Source organism: Sus scrofa, chromosome 4 (genome assembly GCF_000003025.6).
Source record: "Sus scrofa isolate TJ Tabasco breed Duroc chromosome 4, Sscrofa11.1, whole genome shotgun sequence".
NCBI classification, from domain to species: domain Eukaryota; kingdom Metazoa; phylum Chordata; class Mammalia; order Artiodactyla; family Suidae; genus Sus; species Sus scrofa.
The window spans coordinates 125,589,253-125,612,454 of record NC_010446.5 but is presented as its reverse complement, the minus strand read 5'-3'; the positions used below and the strand labels follow the sequence as shown (position 1 = coordinate 125,612,454).

The following is a 23,202-nucleotide window of genomic DNA, read 5'->3' as shown; positions in this document are numbered from 1 at the left end:
CAATTCATCTTCCTAGGACTACGGTGAACAACAATAAGCTATTCGGCTTTTTTCAGACAGTAATGTGTAACAGCAAGAGCATTCTAATCTACATATACCACAGAGTACACTAAGTGTGTGCAGTATTTCAAAAACATAAGTATATCAACAACCAGGAGTCAAACTGTGTTTGGAATTGAGTTATTACAGCTCATACGTAGAAAAGATTTTCTTAATACATTTAAAGAAGAGAGTGGAGTAAAGCACATTTTACATTTCTGACTAAACGATTAAAAGTTTACATAACTGAGCATGAGCTATAGCATTTACCATTAGGACTAAAGTACGAAACATCTGGAACCAACCTGGGCTCAGTTCTGATTCTACCATTATGTATTAGCTGAGAAATTATGAGCAAGTAATTTAGCATTTGGTGGGAGGGCTCAGTTTTCCCTTCTGTGAATTGAAACTTTGAGTTAAAACCTCTAAGGTTGTTTTCATTGCACCCTTCTTCTAGGAGAAGAAAACAAGATACAACTGAAGGCAGACGTTACAGTGGTGGAACCAGAGAGCAAAAGAGAACTGGGGACAGGAGCAGAGGCGTGCCACCTGGAAGCCAGGACAGGTCTCTTTTGCAGCAGAAACAAGGAGTCCCACAGACACAGAGGAGCACAGGAGGGGAGGGAGGCAACCAGCAAGAGAGAAGGGTGACATCGAGAAGGAGAGATAGGAGGAGAGGTTCACAGAGCTCTGAGAGAGAAACCAAGGCAGAAACAAAGAAAAGGAGAGAAACCCAGAAAGTAAGTGTTCATACAGCAAAGAACATTCTGAAGTTCAGAAAAGGATGTGCTCGCAAAAGCCCAAATAACACCAGGAGGGAAAAAAGGTAAGAGAGATCAAAGTCTATTCTCAACAATTAAAAAAAAAAGTAGTCAGGAAAACAAATAAAATCTCCACATTGAAAAATAAGGAGCATGAAAAGACCCGAACCTCAGTGGAAAAGGAAACCAAAAATCAAAGGGCCAAGAAAATGACCAGGTACATGAAAAAAATTTTAAAAACTGATCACAAATCAAGCCCGAGGACAAATGAAGATGAAAGCAGATGAGTGGGTTGTGTCAACTAATTTCAAAAGACCTGAATAGACATTTCTCCAAGGAAGATATACAGATGGCCAACAAGCACATGAAAAAATGCTCAACATCCCTGATTATGAGAGAAATGCAAATCAAAACTCCCATGAGATACCACCTCACACCCGTCAGAATGGCCATCATTCATAAGTCCACAAATAACAAGTGCTGGAGGGGGTGTGGAGAAAAGGGAACCCTCCTGCACGGTTGGTGGGAATGTAAGCTGGTACAACCACTATGGAGAACAGTATGCAGGTACCTTAGAAATCTATACATAGAACTACCATATGACCCAGCAGTCCTACTCTTGGGAATATATCTGAACAAAACTTTCCTTAAAAAAGACACATGCACCCACATGTTCATTGCAGCCCTATTCACAATAGCCAAGACATGGAAACAACCCAAATGTCCAACGACAGATGATTGGATTCGGAAGATGTGGGATATATACACAATGGAATACTACTAAGCCATAAAAAAGAATGACATAATGCCATTTGCAGCAACATGATGGAACTAGAGACTCTCATACTGAGCGAAGTCAGTCAGAAAGAGAAAGACAAATACCATATGATATCACTCATATCTGGAATCTAATATATGGCACAAATAAACGTTTCCACAGAAAAGAAAATCATGGACTTGGAGAATAGACTTGTGGTTGCCTAGGGGGTGGAGGAGGGTGTGGGATGGATTGGGAGCTTGGGGTTAATAGATGCAAACTATTGTTTTTGGAATGGATTAGCAATGAGATCCTGCTGTGTAGCACTGAGAACAATGTCTAGTCACTTATGATGGAGCATGATAATGGGAGAAAAAAGAATATATACATGTATGTATAACTGAGTAACCATGCTATACAATAGAAAAAAACTGTATTGAGGAAATAACAATAAAAAAATTAAAAAGAAAAACTAATTTCCATTCTGCCTCAATTTTTACGTTTAGAGACTTGCTCATGAATCTTTTATGTTGTTTTGCTCTTTTTATTGTTTTTAGGGTTTTAGCTCTTTTTAAAATGTGGACTTCACAGAGTTGATCTTTTGATAACCTGCAACCTGGATAATTTGTCCTGCTAATTTTTTTTAAATTATAGTTGATTTACAATGTTGTGCCAATTTCTCAGCAAAGTGACTCAGTCATACATATATAAACATTCTTTTAAAAATATTTTCCATCATAGTTTATCCCAGGAGATGGGATACAGTTCTCTGTGCTTACAGAGGACCTTGTTTGTCCATTCTAAGTGTAATTGTTTGCATCTTACTAACCCCAAACTCCCAGTCATCCCACTCCCTCCCTCACTCCCCCATCCTGCTAAAGTTTTAAGAAACTTGAAATGAGAAAAAATACTTTTGTAAAATTCTTCTGGTTTTTTAAGAAAATCTAAATGGTAAAATGTTTAAGCTTCCAAACTCATCAATTTAGAAACTAAAAAAAAAAAGTGTTTCATGACCTTATGGTACGCATCGTTTCTGAAGGATTGAGGCCAACTACTCTCCTAGGGAGGTACTTCAGGCAAAAGGCTGAATGTCAGCTGAGTTTCAATTCCTTTTTAAATAAAAAATTTTATAGCCACAACATATAATTTGTGACTGCAGTTTTATGCACATTTTTCTAAATCTTTCAGAATGCTATATTGAGTTTCGATTTTTTGGTTTGTTTCATTTGTTTTTCTGAAGTATGTAGGGGTTTGTAAGGCATACATTAGTTTAGGGAAAGGTTTCCAAATTGAAATGTGAAAATAAGACAAAGATTACTCTTTTGAATTATTTGCTTTTATTATGTTAATTCAAAAGAAAACTTTACAGAACATCTAAGTGCCTTTCAAACTACATAACAAAATACCCAGTTGATGTATGAGAATTATAAAGATAAGTTACACAGTCGGTGAAGAAAACAACTTATACTGAAAGGCCATTAAACAAGAGCGATACCACCACGTTACGTCTGACACGGGAAATGTATGTGCAGAAAACCAAGCAATCCTCATCACTCTTTTATACTCGTCTTCTGCAATGGATTCTCTTCAAATTCTGACACCACCTCCTTCCTTTTCCTTTCCAACTAAAACAAGGGCTTCTCACACTTTAATGTGACAGGATCACCTGAGGATCTTGTTAAAATGCAGATTCTGGAGTTGCCTTTGTAACTCAGCGGAAACCCGACTAGCATCCATGAGGATGTGGGTTCAGTCCCTGGTCTCGCTCAGTGGCTTAGGTATCTGGCATTGCTGTGAGCTGTGGTGTAGCTCACAGATGGGGCATGGATCTGGCGTTGCTGTGGCTGTGTGGTATAGGCAGGCAGCTGCAGTTCCGATTCGACCCCTAGCCTGGGAATCTCCATATGCTACAGGTGCAGCCCTAAAAAAAACAAAACGAAATGCAGATTCTGACTCAGGAAGGTCCAGAGTGAGGCCTGAGACCTCTAACCAGCTCCACTGATCTCCCATGTGACAGGACTCTGGATCACACTTTGAGTAGCCGGGTCTTTAGTGACTGGCAGCCAGGAGTTGAAATGCCAAAAAGATAAGAAATGCCAGCATTTTCCTCGTGTTTTGTTGGTTCCATCAACTCACTGAAACCCACACTAAATTCTTAGCCTGCTTACTTAGTTCTAAGCTGAGTTTACTCCTCTTCGCCCGACCTCCTCGGCACTGGTGCCTTCCCTACACACTCTGTCGCTGTCTAGGAGGCGCTGGTAAACGCTGCCCATTTGCCCAGGGCTCTCCTTCTAGGTGGGGGTCCTCAAAGGGTGGCTCCCTACTGTGCTTGTTGAGGGTGTTCTCTAAAAATGAGGTCTCGGTAAAGAGACGTTTGGCGTAATTTAGTAAGGGGTAAATTGTGCCCAAACCAAAAGAGCGGGTAATTCAGCAATCATTTGTGTTTGGCTTTAGAACCTATTAGCATAAGCAGAAGCCTTATTTTATAATCACGTTTTACTTGAGGTAATATTAAAATTGTTGTACACTCTGACCAAAACCCAAAGAAGTGTTAGTGAGGAGGAGATGGGCGTGAAGGGGACTTGGTATCGGAAAGCGTGAGGAGGTATGTTTAGGAGGGAGGTCTAGGATTAAATTGCTCCGTGCGTGATAATCTGTGGAAACTCAAGAGCTCCCTTGTCAAGTCCCACGCAACTGGATGCAACTCAAACATGACGAATGAATATTGCATTAGTTCACCTCTTCCCAAAGTGCTATTTCAAGTGCTGTTAAGGACACTCTCTCTTCCCTACAAACAGCTGCAATTCACTGAGCACCTACTGCGTTATCAGTCCTGCACTAAGGACCTCCTCTGCAGCGGCTTAGTAAATTCTCACTGCAGACCTATGAGGCAGCCACCATCACGGTAACATTACAGATGAGATAAACACAGCCAACTCATGACCTTTTAATTGGAAAAAAAAAAAAAAACTTCTGAAAAAACTTCACCCAACAAAGACTTTTTTTTGTCTTTTTAGGGATGGAACCAGAGCTGCAGCTGCTGGAATACACCACAGCTCACAGCAACACCGGATTCTTAACCCACCGAGTGAGGCCACGGATCAAACCCACATCCTCACGGATACTAGTCAGGTTCGTTACCCCTGAGCCACAATGGGAACTCCTAACCCAACAAAGATTTTTGTGAAAGTTCTACTGTATGGCTCATTCTGTAGGAATAAATAAAGCCAACATATTTTGAACATAACTCACAAAATAGGAAACCTGAGAGTTATTATTCACTTCATGGAAAGAACACTCAGCAACTATACTCCTTTAAGTGGTCAGTATATGTAACAGGGTTTTGAGTTACATATATTTAATATACACATAATTTTCCAGGTAAGCACTTTTACAAAATTTGCCTCTTGTTTTAATTACTTATAAAGAGAACCTATTATCTACCCAAGTGTTTCTAAAATCGCCCTGATTATAGAATAATCTGGAGTGCTTTTAAAAACTATAGAATTAGGAGTTCCCGTCGTGGCGCAGTGGTTAACGAATCCGACTAGGAACCATGAGGTTGCGGTTCGGTCCCTGCCCTGCTCAGTGGGTTAATGATCCGGCGTTGCCGTGAGCTGTGGTGTAGGTTGCAGACGCGGCTCGGATCCCGCGTTGCTGTGGCTCTGGCGTAGGCTGGTGGCTACAGCTCCGATTCGACCCCTAGCCTGGGAACCTCCATATGCCGCGGGAGCGGCCCAAAGAAATAGCAAAAAGACAAAAAAAAGACAAAAAAAAAAAAAAAAACCTATAGAATTACCAGTTCTGTCCACTGGAGACTGAATCAGGAGCTCTGGGATGAAGTCTGGCAGCTTGTATATTTAACGTATAATCCATATTGTTTCTTATGACGAGGCAAGAAATATAACTTACTGGAAAAAAACATAAAATAGCTTTTGATATAGTAAAAGTCAGCATAACAGTTTTAGAATTCGCCGCCTTGAAAAACAAGCCAAAGGAGAACAACGATCTACATTGATCAATGTTTCATTTATTGTTGCTCAAAATTACATAACAGCAGATTCAGACAGTCACTGGATTCTTAAAATCTTTAGTAAGATGAAACAACATTGGTGAAAAAAATGATACAGCAAATAGATTCACAGACCTAGCATTATTTTGTTTTCATAGAATATCTTTCTTAAGAAAATATAAAAATGAAATATTAAATTAATCCCCATCAAAATCCAATTAACCCAAATAATAACCAAGTAATTATTTCTAAATGAAACTTAATTATCAGCTTATGAAACAAAGCTACTGTAGAAGTGCGTTTTGTGAAGTTACAATATGATAGGAGGAAAAAAATGGATATAAATATTTTGTTGCAAAAAAGTCAACAAAGCTGGTCAAGCCCAAGAGAAAAAATCTGAACAATCATAAACTATTTTTTAAAAATAAAAAGCATGCTTTGCAATTAGGTGTTTTTAGGATTTGTCTTAATAATATACAAAGCATTTTTGTCTGTTTTAGAAAATACCATCAAATATTCCCAGAAAAGACTTCATTTCATCAGCTTCATCATCAAGATGATACCTACTAGGGGAAAAAGCAAATAGAAAAATAACTATTTTTGCAACAAAATTGATAATAAACAATGTAGTAATAAATATAAAACGGGTAAATTTGAAGATTTCTGAGAGGTTAATTTACCAAACAATATTCATTAAACTTGTAGAAAGTATATGGGGGAAAATTAGAGTTTGTAAACTGTGAAAAGTGGAGACAGTTTCTTAGTTACTTCTTTAAACGTTTTGGGAAGTAAAGCCACTTAATCAATGTGTCAGTAGGTCTATAAACCTTGACTATGAGAGAGAGAGAGAGAGGGAGAGAGGAAAACTGCTAGTTACCCATAAAAACAACCAGCAGTAGGGGCACTGATAGACTTAATCTAACTTTTTCTTTGAACCTAGAGAATCGTAAAAGAATTTGGTGGCTAAAACACAATTTGAACTTTAGAAAAATTCGCCAATCTCATTTCTCAAGTGATCTTACACCTCATATTATCAACATAGTGTATTCAAATCAGTTTTAAGAAAAAGTTTACCAACATCTATACAATGTTTTAATTAATTTCTCAAAAATTGAGATATTTGATATTTTGAATTATCTTAAGGCACTTAGCTCACCAGGAGTCTAAAATTTTAATGTCTTTAGGTAAATAAAACATTTAAGTTCTGATCTTTAACATGAACCAAGGGAAAAGGAATACTGAACTTCTTTGCAAAAAGTTTTTACTTACATAGTCTTGAAGTATTTTTAAAGAGTTCATTCTTACCTGAAGTCAGGTTGCTTTTTATATTCACTGTTTCTAATAAAGCAATCCACTTGCGTAACAGAATTTGAAAAGCTTGATATTTTTTCAGAGTGAGCAAAGCATAGCTTTTCAATCTCTGGTGACAGATTCTGTTGTTTTACTTCTTGGAAAGGGACCTAAATTTTGAGGTTAAAAAAATTAGCAATCATCGAAAGTTTAACAATTCAGGCAGTGTTTAAAAGAAAAACAAAATGCTTCTTCTTAGAATACTTGCATTTCCAGCTGGTTGAGGTATTTTTGTCATGGAGGATGCACCGATCCTGGACAGAGCAGAATTTGGTAAATAAATATCTGGCTTCTCATGTGATGAAACAAAACTAAAAATCAAAAGGAGTTGTTTATAAAAGATGGCAAATAAGAGAAACAAACCAATCCAATTTAGATCAACAGTGTCTCTTTGAAACTATGATTAAAGTTTATCATATTTATCGCCCCAAAATTGAGGCTCTGTTTCTTAGACTCATGGAGAACCTGATGTATCTCCTTTCATACAACAATTCATGTATGCCAAATTAAATACAAATACTACTTTCAAAGGCCATGGAAATAACCATTCCACGATTTTTGCTCAAACTGAGTCTTAGGCTTAGTCATCTATGAAGGGAATCTTTTCTAAATCCCACTTGCTTCTTAACTTTTAGTCTCCTCTCTCTGTTCTGGTCTCGCTGTAGACATCTCTAGCTATTTTCTCATGTACAACTCTTTACTAGAATTCATCTTTAATCTTCTTATACATTCATTTATTCATTCAAAAAATTTATTGGAAGTTCTCTTGTGGCTCAGTGGGCTAAGGACCCAGCGTTGGCACCAAAACCCAGCGTTGGCTAGGGTTGCTGCTGTGGCATGGGTTTGATTCCTAGTCCGGGAACTTCCACATGCCATGGGTGTGACCAAAAAAAAGGATATTAAAAGACATTTATTATTCACTAGCATGTGCCAGATATTGTACTAGGAGCTAAGTATAAAGCAGTAAACAAGTCCTCAGGAGCAGTGAATAAACAGCACATATAATGACAGATCCTGAAGCGATGTGGAGGACCTGAACTGAACAGTATGACGGGAAACGGCAGTGTGGAGGCCCAAACCCACCGTAAAAAGATGGTCGTGCGGATGCTGCCCCGAACAGGTGACAGTCTAAGCAGACAGGCTGATATCTGACAGCCATGCAAAACGCAATAACCAGTAGGTAGGAGTCGGAGAGAATCATGTACACTGACAGGATTGAATCTTTCCGTCTTTGATGAATGACAAGGAATTAAAATAGCAAAAGGGGTACAAAAGGAAAAGCATGTCTCCTTTTCATCCCAGACCCTCGGATCCCACAGGCCCTCTTCCTAGCAGCAACTTCCAGCACCAGTTTCTCAGAGGCTTCTCGACAGAACTCCTATTTAAACCCACTCGTCGTCTGTTGGTCACTTCTAAACTCTCCCAAAATTATGTGCAGTTCTCTAAAGGTGTGGTACACAGCTGTTCACATGCCTTGTTATCTTCCTACCTGTGATTTGCCCATTCTCTCCATACCCCCAACTTTGTTCCACTTTGATGCTTCAAATCTGTTTATTCTGTATGACTCAGCGTTAGAATCAATGAACAAAAATGATTTAAAAAAAACAAATTTTAGGGGACTATTTTTAAAAGCTATTGAGAGATCTAAGTATGGAACAAGCATCAAGAACGAATGGGCTCTTGGTCACTGGAGCTGTCTTGGCAGAGACAGCGTGATTATTTGCTAGTGATGCTGGACAGATAGTCAAGGTCCCAGTGGCAGAGACTAAATGACATTGAAGTTAGGCCCCCTTCAGCTCTGGAATTCTCTGAAATCTAGGATTCTGTGATGTTGATGCTAAGGATCAGTTAACTGAGTAATTAATAGCAAAGGCATCAAAAGACACCACAAATTTAACATTTTTTAAAGCAAAAGAAATAAATAGAAAGAAGAAAAAAAAGAAATAGCAGGAGAAATAAGCAGAAAATTGGATCCTGAATAAAAACATGTCTTCTTTTTGGGAAAGTTTTGGCTCTGGCTATATCTCTGCCGTGAGTTCTCATCAGGTCCAAGACCCAAATGCATTTGATATTTCTACAAAAGTACTTTAAACTGAACATTTCTAAAATTATTATTGTCTTTTTTCCAAATGTCTCCTGTGTTCTATATTCTCAGATAATATCTCAGTCTACCCACTTGTCATTTATTCATGCCTCTTCCTTTACTACCATATTCTATCAACTGCTAAATCTAATCCATGTTATCTATGAAATGTTTTAAAAGTCCAGTTCTACCTTCCATTCTTTCCCCCGGCCCTGGTTGAGGCCTCATCACTGCCTGCCTTCTCCTTGGCCGCCATGCCCACGGTGGTCCTGTCCTTTACAAGTCAGTCTACTGTCGCTGCTAGAATGATTTTTCTGATTACATTATTTAACTTGAGCTTAAAATATTCTGGATGGCGGCTCCTCTTTGCCCACTACAGGTGTTAAAAACTAGAGGCCTCTAGTCTACATACGGCCTACAAGCATTACTTTTACTTTTTGGAGGGGGTACTGCAGAATATACCACATTTAAGAAAATTAGTTGTCAAAATTTAAAAGGCAGGAGATGTCACGTAAATTTTAGATTCTTAGCTTTTTTGAAAAAGCCGAATACTTGACAACGCTAGACCCACATTTCCTACACAGCAACAGCTGACTGGAGCTGACTAGCTGACTAGCTGCTCTCTTTAGATGGGACACTCTACAGTTAATCTTGGCCCATCAGATCTGGAAGGCAGTTTGAGCCTGTGGCCCCTGACCTACTGGATACAGCACAGGTATCCGAACATGGCATTCAAGGCCCTCCCCGGCCCAAGACCTTGGCAAGTTCAGCCTTAAAGCTCTGGCCACACGAGCCTTGGGCATGGGATGCCTTTTCAGGCCTTACCCCTTCACATACACCCATCTACCCAGAATGGCTTAGTCGCCTCTCCTCTGCCTGCAAACTCCTACTCAGTTTTCACACCTTCGGCTCCAGCCCCAGAGACATAACTTAGTAAGTCTAGCATGAGGCCTGGGTAATTCTGATTTGGGTGGTCTGGCACAGCTCTCAGTTTCAGAGGTTTAGGCTGGCTGATACCTTCTGCTTCTCTGATGCAGAAGGAGCTGATACTCATCTCAGGTACATGTCAGGGGGATACAAAGTTGTAAGTATTTGAAACAAAGTGCTAAAACTTGCCTGTTTGACATTTTTCTTTGGAATTTGCTTTTTGATTCTTGGAAGGGTAGCTTATTTTCCCTGGCACTTGAACTCAAAGTGTTTCCAAATCCTATGTAAAGAGATAACATTTTGAAATAAAATGCCAGGAAACAGCTAAACAGAGCTTTTAACAAGTTCTACAAGGGCCCTCTTCAACAGATATGATCTGGTTGAGGAGAGAATGCAAACTCTCCTCAATAATCAAATTTAATGTGGATGGAGAAATAAAGGAACAGACCTAAGGGCACTACAAAACACACCGGTTAGCTTATTAGTCACTACATTAAAAAGGTCCCCAAGCCACTATTATTTATTTATCTATCTATTTATTTATTTAAAGCCATGAAAATGATGAAGTCGAAGTTCATTCAATACTTTCAGTGGCCACAAGGGACTGATTTCCTGCCATCAGCCATTCTGCAAGAGAGTACATCTCACTCTCTTGTTTTATAGTTAAGATTTTCACTTCTCTGTTGCAGTGAAAAAGAGTGAATTCACCAGTAACCCAAAGGCATAGTCCCATTATTGTTGGATTGTACATGATTTAAATACTATATGTAATACAGGGGAAATGAATCTTTTTCTCTTTATTCATTTACTAATACCTGAAAAGTCAACATTTCTACTAGAAATAAAAGGTATCTTTTTACGCTCTTTGCTAGTATACGAAAAAAGAATATTAAAAAAAAAGGAACATTACTGTCTTCCACAAGCATTACTAGACCATGTGAGATCTTAAAATGGAGAGTCTGTTTTATGAGGGAAAATTCAATAAACAACCTGAATTTGAGAAGAGCCTTTAACAAGATAAGGAGTAACAGAATAGAAAAAGCCCGTTTGTTATATCATCATGGAATAACCGTGACCTCTGTTCTTAGGGACAGGGAATGTTATTTGTGGGAGGGTCACATTTTCAGTTTTGCTAAAAATTATAATCTTGACAAACCAAATCTAATTAAGCAAGCACACAAAAAAAGGCAAAGAAATTAGTCCCAAAAGCTTAACTGAAAATATTCAAAGACAAGAACAAACAACAACAACAAAAAGGGAGTTCCTGTCGTGGCTCAGTGGTTAATGAATCCGACTAGGAACCATGAGGTTGTGGGTTCAATCCCTGGCCTTTCTCAGTGGGTTAATAAGGATCCGGCGTTGCCATGAGCTGTGGTGTAGGTCGCAGACGCAGCTCGGATCCCGCGTTGCTGTGGCTCTGGTGTAGGCCGGTGGCTACAGCTCCGATTCGACCCCTAGCCTGGGAACCTCCATATGCCGTGGAAGCGGCCCTAGAAAAAGGCAAAAAAAGACAAAAAAAGAAAAGAAAAGAAAATATTCAAAGAATTTCCCACAAAATTATTTTATTCTAAAATAAATACATTTCAAATAAAATATATCTGTCCATCCATCCATCCATACAAATGAAATATATTTCACGCTACTTACCTGCTTTTGTCTTTTCAGTATCAGCTGAAAAGCTAGCAATTTCTATTAAGTTTTCATCATCAAAATCATCCCAAACTTCATTTCCCAATTCAAAGTTCACATTCAAAACTTCTGAATAGGAAGAATTACTTTTAACCACAGCTGTCAAATTCTGGTTTCCAGTTGCCTTAATATTTCTGTTGAACAGTGTTGTTTGAGGGGTTTTCTCATTTGAGGTTGTAGAAGAGGTCTGTCTGGAAAAACCTGTAATACGTGTGCATAAAGAGTATAGGTGCCTTTAAAGACCTAAGCACCATTATCTACTGACATATCAAACACACCTTTCAACGACTAAACAGAGATCTTGAGTAGCAGTAGTTTTCTAAAGCATTGGGTCAAACACGGTTGAGTATTGTGTTAAGCCAATTCTACTCACTGTATTACATGTAATGACTGATTATTGCACTAAACTTAATTTTTAAGGTATTCTTGACAGAACTAATTTTTCTTCTTCTTATACCAGAATAATCTTACTCTAAGATGGATTGTAATAGCTTCTAAAATGGGCTTCCTCCCTCTGGCTCTTCTCCCTACAAGTAGTTAATTTGGAGCATTGTATGAAAAGGTATCTTTAGTTTTCTTCTGCTAAAATATCTTCAGTGTGATGCATTGTTTATAGTCTGGGTTTAGAGGCAGACTACCTGGCTAAAAATTCCACATCTCTCATTTACTAGTAGGATGATCTTCGGCAAATAATTTCAACTCTGAGCTCAGTTTTTCCCTCTGCAAAATGGGATAATACTAGTACCTACCACATAGGATTGTTATGGGGATTAAATGCCTTTACTTGTGCAGTTTTCCATAGTAGGATGCTAATAAATATTTAATAACTCATTTCTCCCCAAAGTTATGCATATATATGTATTATATGTATTTATTATATGTAAATGATGTGTGGCACACAATTTACAAATAATATGAAAATATACAGCATGCTTAATTATAAATTCCATATATCTAATGATTAATGAACATTTTCATTGAATTTTGCCAAACTCTTGCCTTTGTAGCAATCTATGGTTGAAACTGACCAGTGAATGTAGTTCTCACATTCATTTATCAATTCAAATGTTTGATATTTCTGTTGATATTATTTAATAAAAGTAAAACAACAAAGACATATATTGGGACTTCATTCATTCACCCATCACCCGATTCTTTGCTGAATTAGATAATACTTTTCAAATGCTAGAAGAATATTCCTTCAATTTTTCATGCTCCCCACAATGCAAGAGATACAGACATGACACACTGTAAAGTTAAATCCCATTATTAACATTTTCTCCATTACTCTCTTAAATATGAACAATAAAAAAAACAATAAATCAAGTACTGATCTGTAGTGTTTGCCTATTTCCATGATATAAATACACCCATAAAGATAATTCTTCTTAAGTTGTGCATATATACAACGGAATACTACTCAGCCACAAAAAGGACAAAATAATGCCCTTTGCGGCAACATGAATGCAACTAGCGATTTTCACACTAGGTGAAGTCAGTCAGAAAGAGAAAGACAAATACCACATGATATCACTTATATGTGGAATCTAAAATACGGCAAACGATCCTATCTTCAAAACAGAAACAGATCACGGACATGAAGAGCAGACTTGTAGTTGTGGGGAGGGAGTGGGATGGAGGAGAGTTTGGGGTTGGTAGATGCAAACTATTACATTTGGAATAGATAAGCAGTGGGGTCCTACTATATAGCATAGGGAACTATGTCCATTCTCTTGGGTTAGAACATGATCTGAAGATACTATCAGGAAAAAAAAGAATGTGTATGATTGGATCACTTTGCTGTATAGCAGAAATTGAAGGAACATGGTAAATCAACTATACTTTAATAAAAGTTTTTTTTAAAAAGATAATTCTTTTAAAACAAAGAGTTAAAGAAACAGAAATATAGTAATATATAGTTGGGGGAGTGGAAAGTTGAAAGAGCTCATATACTATAGGTTTGAATTTCAATTCTCCACTAATAACTAAACATCAATTTCATTTTATAGGAATGGCATTGCCTGGGAATCAAGAGATATGGAATCTATTTCTGGCTGTGCCAGTAATTAGATATGTGATTTTGGGCAAGTCATCTAATCTCTTTGAGTCTTGGCTTCTTTCACTGTAAAATGAGAAATTGCACAAAGGCCCCTTACAATTTAAATTTTACAATTCAACATGCTTTCTGATATAATTTCTGACATTTTTTTCTTCTTTGCTTCTTGAATCTGAGTACAGATGATGAAAACTGCCATGTTTTTCTTAAAACATTCTTAAAAGTTGTATTTGAATACATTTAAAGTATGTTTTGCCACCAAAGATGAATGTGTAAAAAGTATAATGAATATACTCAATTACTATTAATAACAGTACCAGATATTACGCTAAGAACTTTACGTGCATTATCTCATTTAATTGTAACATCTCTAAAATAAAACCAGATGAGGGAATTGAGACATACTGGGTAAGCATCCTATGAACAGTCACACAACCACTAAGTGACAGAGCTAGGATTTGAACCTAGACAGATTATCTCCAGATCCTCTAAGTTTAAATACTACTATGATAAAGCTTCTTCTTTTAAAAATGGTGGGGGGCATTCAGTAAAAGAAGGATATAGCTGTTACTGGGGTTTAAAGTATTCTAGATAGGGAGTTCCTGCTGTGGCTCAGCGGAAATGAATCCGACTAGTAACCCTGATTGTGTAGGCCAGCAGCTACAGCTCAGATTCAGTCCCGAGCCTGCAAACTTCCATGTGCCATGAGTGCAGCCCTTAAAAGCAAAAAAAAAAAAAGGGGGGGGGGAATCTAGAAAATACTTTTACATCATACTTTTATATCATAACACAAATCATATTTGGAATAGTGGATGGGAAAAAAAGCAGAAAAGCTATGCAAAGACAACATGAAAGTAAAGAGAGGGAAGGATAGACTCTTGTGCAGAAAAGGGCAGGGAACAGAGCAGCCATACGAGGGATAAGCTAGAGGGCTACAGGCTGAAGAGACTGAAAACAAGGGGTTGGCAATTTTATGCCTTCTACCCATGTTGTAATGATATTTAGGCTTTGAGCAAATTAGATAAAGGCTCTGATACTCTAGATGAGATTAGAGGATTTTTCTTGATCTGTTATTGGGCCTGATGGCTGCCCAGTGTCACAGGGGTGGTAGGTACCCCAGCCCTTGCCTACCTAAGATCTTAAATGATGGTTATAGGAAACAGTGAAAGAATGAAGGAAAGAGTAATAAAAGAAGTCACAACACACATATACGAAACTGTTTTCAGAAAACCCCAAGCCTACTGTTTCTACATACGGCCATTTGAACAAACAACGCTATGGCCAGAATTATTCCTTACAAGTTTTAACAGACTGGCTATTAGTAGCCTGACCCAGAAAAATGGTGCTATTAATGGCAGGATCTGAAGTAATAATGAACTGGGCCCAAAGCTGAAGAATTTATATGGATTATCTCATTAATTTTATGACAGACATAGATAAAAAGCAAATCTACATTACAAGCCAGTTATATCCCACAAGCTAGGCTGTGGTCTCACATTATCAGAGATTCTAACAATTTCAGGGTTAAAAACTGGGGAGATATTAGAGTCACCCAATTCATTTTGAAGATGAGACTAAGGCCCAAAGAGGTTAAATAATTTTCTCAAGGTCACACAGTTATTTTGTAAAATTGGACCAATTTTATAAACACAAAATTATTTCAAATAATTCTAAAGATATGTAAAAGTAATAGTTCAGCATTTCAATACTCTACATATCCAAAATTTCCCATATGCTCAGACTTTTCTCATATTTATATTACAACAGTCAATGCTATGTAGGAAAATCTTTTTTAAAAATCTGAGAGACACAGCAAGACATCTGAAAAAACAGGCTCAAGAATTTGAAATTAGTTCAATAACCGAAGAGAAAAATGTCACCAAGTTAATAATCATAATGATTTTTGATACTGGTTTTTCAGTAACATTGTTTGTCACTCCAAAGCCGTGATACATCAGAGTCTCTCTCAAGTGCGTATCAACAGGACCTTACCTTTGTCCTGATATCCCGGTGGTTCTTGTTGTTGACCTTCTGCATAGAGCTCGTGCTGACCCCTCTGCTCCATTACAGGCAATTTAGGTATGTTTAAACATTCTGACCTTTATAAATATAAATAAACCCATAAAAATGTTAAAGAAAATATCGAGTTAAACTGACTTTGAAAATTACTTATTCATAAAAATGGAAAAAAAAAATTGGTTCATCCACTCAACACTTCTATGAAAAACTGTACTAGCCTGAGTAGTAAAGGGTAAAAAATAGGTGCTTAATGAAAGAGACAACTACTTAGGTCACCTAGTCATCTTTACACACCTCCCCGTGGGGCGATTTCTGCTATCTGTGTATAGCTTTAAAAATCTATTGCTGGGAGTTCCCGTCGTGGCTCAGTGGTTAGCGAATTCGACTAGGAACCATGAGGTTGTGAGTTCCATCACTGGCCTTGCGCAGTGGGTTAAAGATCTGGCATTGGTGTGAGCTGTGGTGTAGGCTGCAGATGCGGCTCAGATCCCGCATTGTGGTGGCTCTGGAGTAGGCTGGTGGCTGTGGCTCCCATTAGACCCCTAGCCTGGGAACCTCCATATGCCACGAGAGTGGCCCAAGAAATGGCAAAAAGACAAAAAAAAAAAAAAAAATCTATTGCTAATGCTTCTTGCAGTTAAATAACAAAAGCTAGGATCTCTTGAAATAGTGTTGGCAGCTATTCTGATTGGTCAGTGGCTGTTCTGTACTGGTTATTAATAATGGCATCCCTGTATATAGAATGTCCTTATCTAGGGGAAATTCCATATACTGCTACTTTTTAGGCATCATAATATAAGAAAAGAATCCTGAGATATCATCTAGGGCCCTCTGTGTACTAGAAATATGAGCTTTGGTTATTTCATCAACATAATAGGATAAAACTACCTTGGTTTATGAGCCAGTTTGTTGTTAAGGGCAAGAGAAATAATGCACAGAAGCACAGTTTTTAAATTATAACGTATTTTATAAATCTGAGATACTCTTAACATAGAGTGGGCTCCTAAATGGAAAAGATTCGGCTTTGTTCGCCAACACGCCTTCTCTTTTGAAAGTACGCTCTTTCACCGGTACAAGTTTCGAAGGCAGGGAGCCTGAGGGTGTGCCGCGCAGGAGGACAGCTTCCAAGAAAGAGATGATTGGGCAAGTGTTGAAGCGGCCTGTAACTGCGGTGTTCTAAACAAACCTGGGGCAGGAGAGGTAACAGAGCTCTCAGGACGGCCTTACCTTGTTGTGGAACTAAACGATTATTGTGATTCAAAGGGGGCCAGTGACCATCTTTCTCTGAATAAATGATTATTTGGAGGCACAGAGAGTTCACGATGAACACTTGACCCCATATATTCACATGATATTTGTACCTTGACAGACTGGGAAGAGAAGGTTGTGGAGTAAAACCAAACTCTTTAAGGTCCACACTTTGAGATTTATTCATCTGCATCTATTCATGAAAACAAAAACACAAGTTCAACTACCAATTTCATATCAATACCTTTTAACAAATGAGCCAAACAGCAAAATTCCTGCTAATACTATATAGTCCCCAAACCAATAAATTATGAAACATTCACGATAGTTCTCAACTGAAAGCTCCTTCTCAGGCCCCCCTTTATTTTTTTTTGCTATTTCTAGGGCCGCTCCCGCGGCATATGGAGGTTCCCAGGCTAGGGGTCTAATCGGAGCTGTAGCTACTGGCCTACGCCAGAGCCACAGCAACGTGGGATCCGAGCCGCCTCTGCAACCTACACCACAGCTCACGGCAACGCCGGATCCTTAACCCACTGAGCAACGGCAGGGACTGAACCCGCAACCTCATGGTTCCTAGTCGGATTCGTTAACCACTGCGCCACGACGGGAACTCCTCAGGCCCTTCTTAAATGTTGATATTCTTCATGGTTCTTCACCAGGCCTCCTTCACTCTCTTTTTTTTTTCCTTGTCTTTTTTTAAGGCCACACCTGAGGCATATGGAAGTTCCCAGGCTAGGGATCGAATCAGAACTGCAGCTACTGGCCCACACCACAGCTATAGCAACACGGGATTCCAGCCGCGTCTGTGACCTACACCACAGCTCACGGACTCGGGATCCTTAACCCAGTGAGTGAGGATGGGGATTGCACCTGTGTCCTCATGGATCATTACTTCCGAGCCACGATGGGAACTCCCCTCTTCTCTTCTTCTTCTACATTTTGTCAGGCAAAGATCTCATTCTCTCCATGGCTTCACTTACCACCTACAGGTCAGTGACTCTCGAATCTACAGCTGTCTGTCGCTTGAGCTCAGACAGCTCTAACATCTGTCTACACAACACCTTCACTAGACATGCTGTATGTCTCTAAATTCACTATTTTCCAAATGAGCTGACGGGTCTCCATTCCTCCAAACTTGCTTTCCTTTTAGAGTTCCTACCCCAGGGAGGCCCCATTTTCCCCCCAGTTGCCCAGGCCAGAAGGCTGGCCATCACCTTTGACTACTCCTTCTCCTTCAGCCTTCATAATCAGCTAAGTACCAAGGCAGTTAACTCTACCTCTGAAAAAGTTACCCCGCCATCTCTCTTCCTTGCTCCTTTCGCTACACGGCCCTGATTCCTGCCAAGCCTCCCTGATGAGTCCTGGTGCTCCCTGCTATCCTCTGATCCACTCGCCACCCTGCATCCAGAGTGAACTTTGTACAATGCAGTTCTCATCATCCTACTGACTAAAGCCCTTCGGCGACCTCCCAGTACTTTCAGGAATGACGTCCAAATCCTTAAAATAGCAAAAACGTCTTCATGATCTAGCTCCCACTTACCTCCTCAGCCTCATTTCTCTCCACCCTCCTACTTGTAACTGAACTCCAGACATACTGCATTCCCTCAGGTTTTAAGAAGATCTCGGCTCTGGGCCACCGCATCCTCTCTGTATCTGAAACACTTTTCCAGCCCTCTTCCCCACCGCGCTCCATACTTGGCTTATGCCTACACACCCTCCGGGTCTCAAGCATGTTAATCAGGAATCCATTCCTGGCCTATCAAATGTGGAGGGAGTGTACGTTCTACATAAGTTCAAGTTATCTTCTGTCACAGCATCACGCATCACATTGTACTCAAAAAGCCTATTTATTTACTTGTATCCTTTATTCAACTGTAAGTTCTATGAGGATGGGGCTAAAATTGTCTTATTACTGTGTCTTCCATACCTACTATAATGCTTAGCTCATGAATATGGAAGGAAAGAAGGAATAGTCAGAAATAAACACAAAAAAAAGGGAAGGAAAAACCTGGAATACCAAAAAATAATTTCAGAAAAAGTGGGGACCATTTCAAACTGCAAGCCTCTCCGTGTTTCCTAATATTCTCTTTGTTTTAGCCTCATGACTTAAAATCTTCTTTTTATGAAAGCCTAGAAAAGAAACAGGCACTCTGCCAGTTTCTTGGCTCCGTTCTGTGGCCTTATCAATTATTTTGCCCTGGCTATGACGACCTAGGCTTTGAGTAAGTCTGCAAGTGACTAGCCTATTAACCAGTAGTCACTCCCAAGCCTTCATCACTTGAAAGGGAGACTCCTGCTCAGTACTCACCGAGGTGCATGAATGAAGTCACCCTCAGACTTTCCAGGCCACCACAAATGGGGGCTCCAAAGAGCAAGAGTGTCTAGTTTCAGCTGCTGAATCAAGCCAAGCTACATATCCCTCTCCATTTCCCGCTTTTCTGTCTTGTTTTGTTTTGTTTTTTAAAGAGGCTAACAAGGGAAGGGGCTGTGTAGCTATGCCCTGAAAGTAGATTTACAGGTTATTAAAAAGCACAGTATCTTTTCCTTTAGAAAGAGTATTCTGAATAACAGTCACGTTCCTACTCAAGTCTTCATGTAACTCTGCAGTACACTGTGGACGGCAAGCTCATTGAAGAAATATTCATATACATTTGATCACAGAACAAGGGATAAATGTTACCCTTTAAACTCACCTTTAGACGTTTAACTGGAGGAAGAGATGAAACTGCATTCCTGTTTCTTAAATCAGATAAATAAGAAGAAATTGTTGACTCTTTCATTTCTGGCTTCTGGGCAACTCCAGTTTTACCTATGAAAAGACATTCTAGATTCTTTAGGTTAACCTTTAGGTGTTGTTCACATAAAGCCAAACTTCTTCAAAATTTCTAATCTAATTTACTTTTTAACAATGTTGCCCACAAAAGAAAAAAAACTGAGTTATAAGCTGCAGGAGATAAATATCATACATAGATGACTAGAATATCGTTACGATTTCACCACAGACTTTCAGTTGTTAAAATCTGAAAGGGACTTGCTTTACGGCACTCACAGCAGTCATGTCCACACGTGTGTTTCTTTTTACAGTGATGGTTACACTCTCGGTGCCCAGGCTTTCTGCAGGCAGTCATTCCTAAGTTAGCATAAGAAAAACAAATCTGGTCTTCACTATATACATTATTATGACTTTAATTATAATTAAGTTTTATCCAGTCTCTTTTCTTTCCGCAGTACAGAAAGATTATGATTTTCACACTCTCTCAAAAATTAGTCCATTTAATACGTATTTTTTAAAAGATATTTCTGATAAGTCAGTCCTTGTCCCACTATTAGCCCCATCCCAGCTTTTCACAAGAAGCACTGAGCCACCTATAAGCTTGTCTTAACTTTCTTGCTATAAACAGAGCCAAATATCACAGAACATAAGTAAACTCTTGCTGAATGAGGTACGAATGAGGGTGGAGTTTTGAAACTTTTTTTCAGCTTCACATTTAAGCCTGAAGAACCCAGAAAGAAGCAAACCTATGGCATTTTGATGGCACCACTGACAGTAACTAGTAAATAGGACACCGTGCATATTTAATAAATGTTAGAAATAAATGCTTTAGGTTTTAAGAAATGTGCCATATGAATTCATAGAAAAGAGAGCTTGCTTCAAGCCTGACACTTCTTAGGCTGGAATTAACATATTTAAATATATAATTTATTCTTCATTTATTGTATAAAGTCTGCTTTTTCTTGATTTGAACTCTCATGAGTAATATGGGGGAAGGGAGAGAGATTGAATTGGTCGTTGAAGGACAGGCAGGATCTGGACATGAGAAGGGGACCAGGGAAAGATGTTTCAGGTAGACGGCATGTTATCCAAAGGCAGCAAATCATACCACGGAAACAGAAATCAGTTTATTTTTGCTGGAGCACAGATTTCAAATGAACCAGAAATGTTGGGAGACAATGAAAAGCTTTGAAAACCTTTGCAATCTTTCTTGGCCCTTAACTCTTTGTTTTCCGTTGTTACTCAATGAACATTTTTCAAGACATGGCACATCTAAACAATGATAATGTATGTACAGCACCTTGCAGTTAATGAATAAGGCTGCTCACTCCATGAAGAAACCGATTAAATGCCTTGAGGTCTGAGCAGATCAATGTACTGGGTCCTGATAAAGTAATAAAATGTTCCTGGCAGCTGGAAACTGACAGCTGACCCAGGAACTGCCAGGGTTCCCGACTGAACACAAACAATTCCGGCAGGGTATCTACTATACTCAGATAAGGCCACTCTCTATGATTGTAGGAGAAGACTGAGGTAAGACCACCACGACTTCTGAGAGTTGAGACAAGAACACTGAAGAACCACAACAATAACTAAAGGTCTCCCTCTTCTGGCTAACACAAAGGACTACGACTTCTTTAACCTTCCCACCGCCAAGATAAGCTATACCAAGATACCCAATGCGGCACCTGCTGAGAGCATCCAATCCTGACTGACCTCTGCTCTCCCTAAACCCTTCGAAGAATCACCTGGCACAAGCTGAACTCCTGTAAGTTCCTTCTAATTCCCTAAGATGACCCACAATTCTGACTACGATCCATGAGGACGCAGGTTCAATCCCTGGCCTCTCTCAGTGGGTTAAAGGATCTGGCGCTGCCATGAGCTGTGGTGTAGATTGCAGAGGCAGCTTGGATCTGGTGCTGTTGTGGCTGTAGAAATAGGCCAGCAACTACAGCTCTGATTCGACCCTTAGCCTGGGAATCTCCATATGCCTCGGGCACAGCCTAAAAAGACAACAACAACAACAAACAAACACCTTAACTTTCCCATAAAGAAGAATGAAATAATGCCATTTGCAGCAACATGGATGGACCTAGAGATTCTCATACTAGGTGAAATTAGTCAGACAGAGAAGACAAACAGCATATGATATCACTTACATGTGGAGTCTAATAAAAAATGGAGATATAATAGGATTGATGTATAGGCAGACAACCAAGGATGAAGAGACACTTGAAATTTGGAACATGGGAAAGAAAGCCCAAATAAGTAATCAGAAAGTGGATGAAAGAACAACAGGGTAATTTGGAAATGTAATAAAACGCAGTGTAAATGAATCTGTAACACTGGTGAATTAGAGTCCTTGATTTTGCAATTTAATACATGTACACACCAAAGAGTATAAAAAAAAGCAGGCTATCTTTTGACTAGTATTTAAATATGCATATTTTTAAAGTGCTTGGGCATTTTTCAAGTACATTAAATCTTCATACTAACAAGGCATTGCGAGTACAAATAAACTTATTAATGCCAAGGCAATTTTCTTCAAATTAAACAAAGCCCATATTTCTTAAGAATGCGTTTAAAGGATAAGAAATTTAAATGCCTAAAAATAAAAGTTTAAAAAGGTTTTTACAACTAAAAATGTGTATTATTCGCATTTCCTAATTGTAAAAATAGCAAAAATATTTTCCATTAAATTTTATAAAAAATGTATCTCCTAGACTAAAACTGTGAGAAACTACAGCTAAAAAAAATGTTTTCAGAGTTGTAGGAAGCATAAAAAGAATTTTTAACTATATTATGTGCTCTAAGGTACATACTTTTGCTTTTAAATATGGCTCTACAATTGACAATATAAAATATTAAAATAGTTGTTGAACCTGCAAGCACATTTGTGAACAATTGTTTAGCAACTATATTCTCTGAACTAAATATCAGTTCTTATCATTTAATAATATGGCCATAGAAATTGAAATTTATATTATTTTGAAAACGTTGGTGTCACAACCTTGGTAGGATAAATCTATGACTCCTTCATTGTGTCAATTACTGAGAAAGAAAATGAGGACAGTGTATATATGTTAAGTATAAAGGTGTAATTATGTATCTTTATTTGAGGATATTTGAATCTGCATATAAGAACTGAACTACAGAATCAGGGTGTTCATAAGATTTGGGATGGTTGTGTATACACACCTGTGAAAGGGGTATATGTGTAACTAAACATTTGTTTTCCACAGGGTTATGCTGAAAATGTGGGGACACTTTTGCCTTATAAAAAGCTCATGCTTAGTGGGAAGTAAACATCCCCATTTTCACTACAGCTGCAAGCAACAGAAACAACTCAAGCTATTTTAAGTTTAAAAAACAAAACAAAACATGTGGTAGGTAATGGAAATGTGTTACATGAACACAGGCATCTCCCAGAATCCCAAAGCAACAATGCAGCTAGGCATCAGGGGGGAATGGAGTAAGAAATGGAAAGC

General features: G+C 38.6%; 1 protein-coding gene across 14 annotated transcripts in view; it reads right to left on the bottom strand.

Moving 5' to 3' along the window:
- HFM1 (HFM1, ATP dependent DNA helicase homolog) overlaps window positions 1–23,202 on the bottom strand; it is a 91,997-nt gene that overhangs the window by 1,842 nt on the left and 66,953 nt on the right. For 9 of the 14 annotated variants that reach the window (XM_021090251.1, XM_021090258.1, XM_021090256.1 and 6 more), the window contains 10 exons: window positions 19,991–20,071; window positions 19,635–19,750; window positions 17,055–17,134; window positions 15,667–15,773; window positions 11,577–11,819; window positions 10,119–10,209; window positions 7,128–7,230; window positions 6,875–7,029; window positions 5,345–5,468; window positions 4,663–5,056 (listed from right to left, as the gene is read on the bottom strand). In XM_021090251.1, coding sequence (XP_020945910.1) covers window positions 5,381–5,468; window positions 6,875–7,029; window positions 7,128–7,230; window positions 10,119–10,209; window positions 11,577–11,819; window positions 15,667–15,773; window positions 17,055–17,134; window positions 19,635–19,750; window positions 19,991–20,071 — 1,064 coding nt within the window. In that variant the 3' untranslated portion in view covers window positions 4,663–5,056; window positions 5,345–5,380. Of the gene's footprint in view, window positions 1–4,662; window positions 5,057–5,344; window positions 5,469–5,567; window positions 7,030–7,127; window positions 7,231–10,118; window positions 10,210–11,576; window positions 11,820–15,666; window positions 15,774–17,054; window positions 17,135–19,634; window positions 19,751–19,990; window positions 20,072–23,202 lie in introns of those variants that run through there. The other 5 variants (XM_013997383.2, XM_013997387.2, XM_021090252.1 and 2 more) reach the window with 4 other exon arrangements.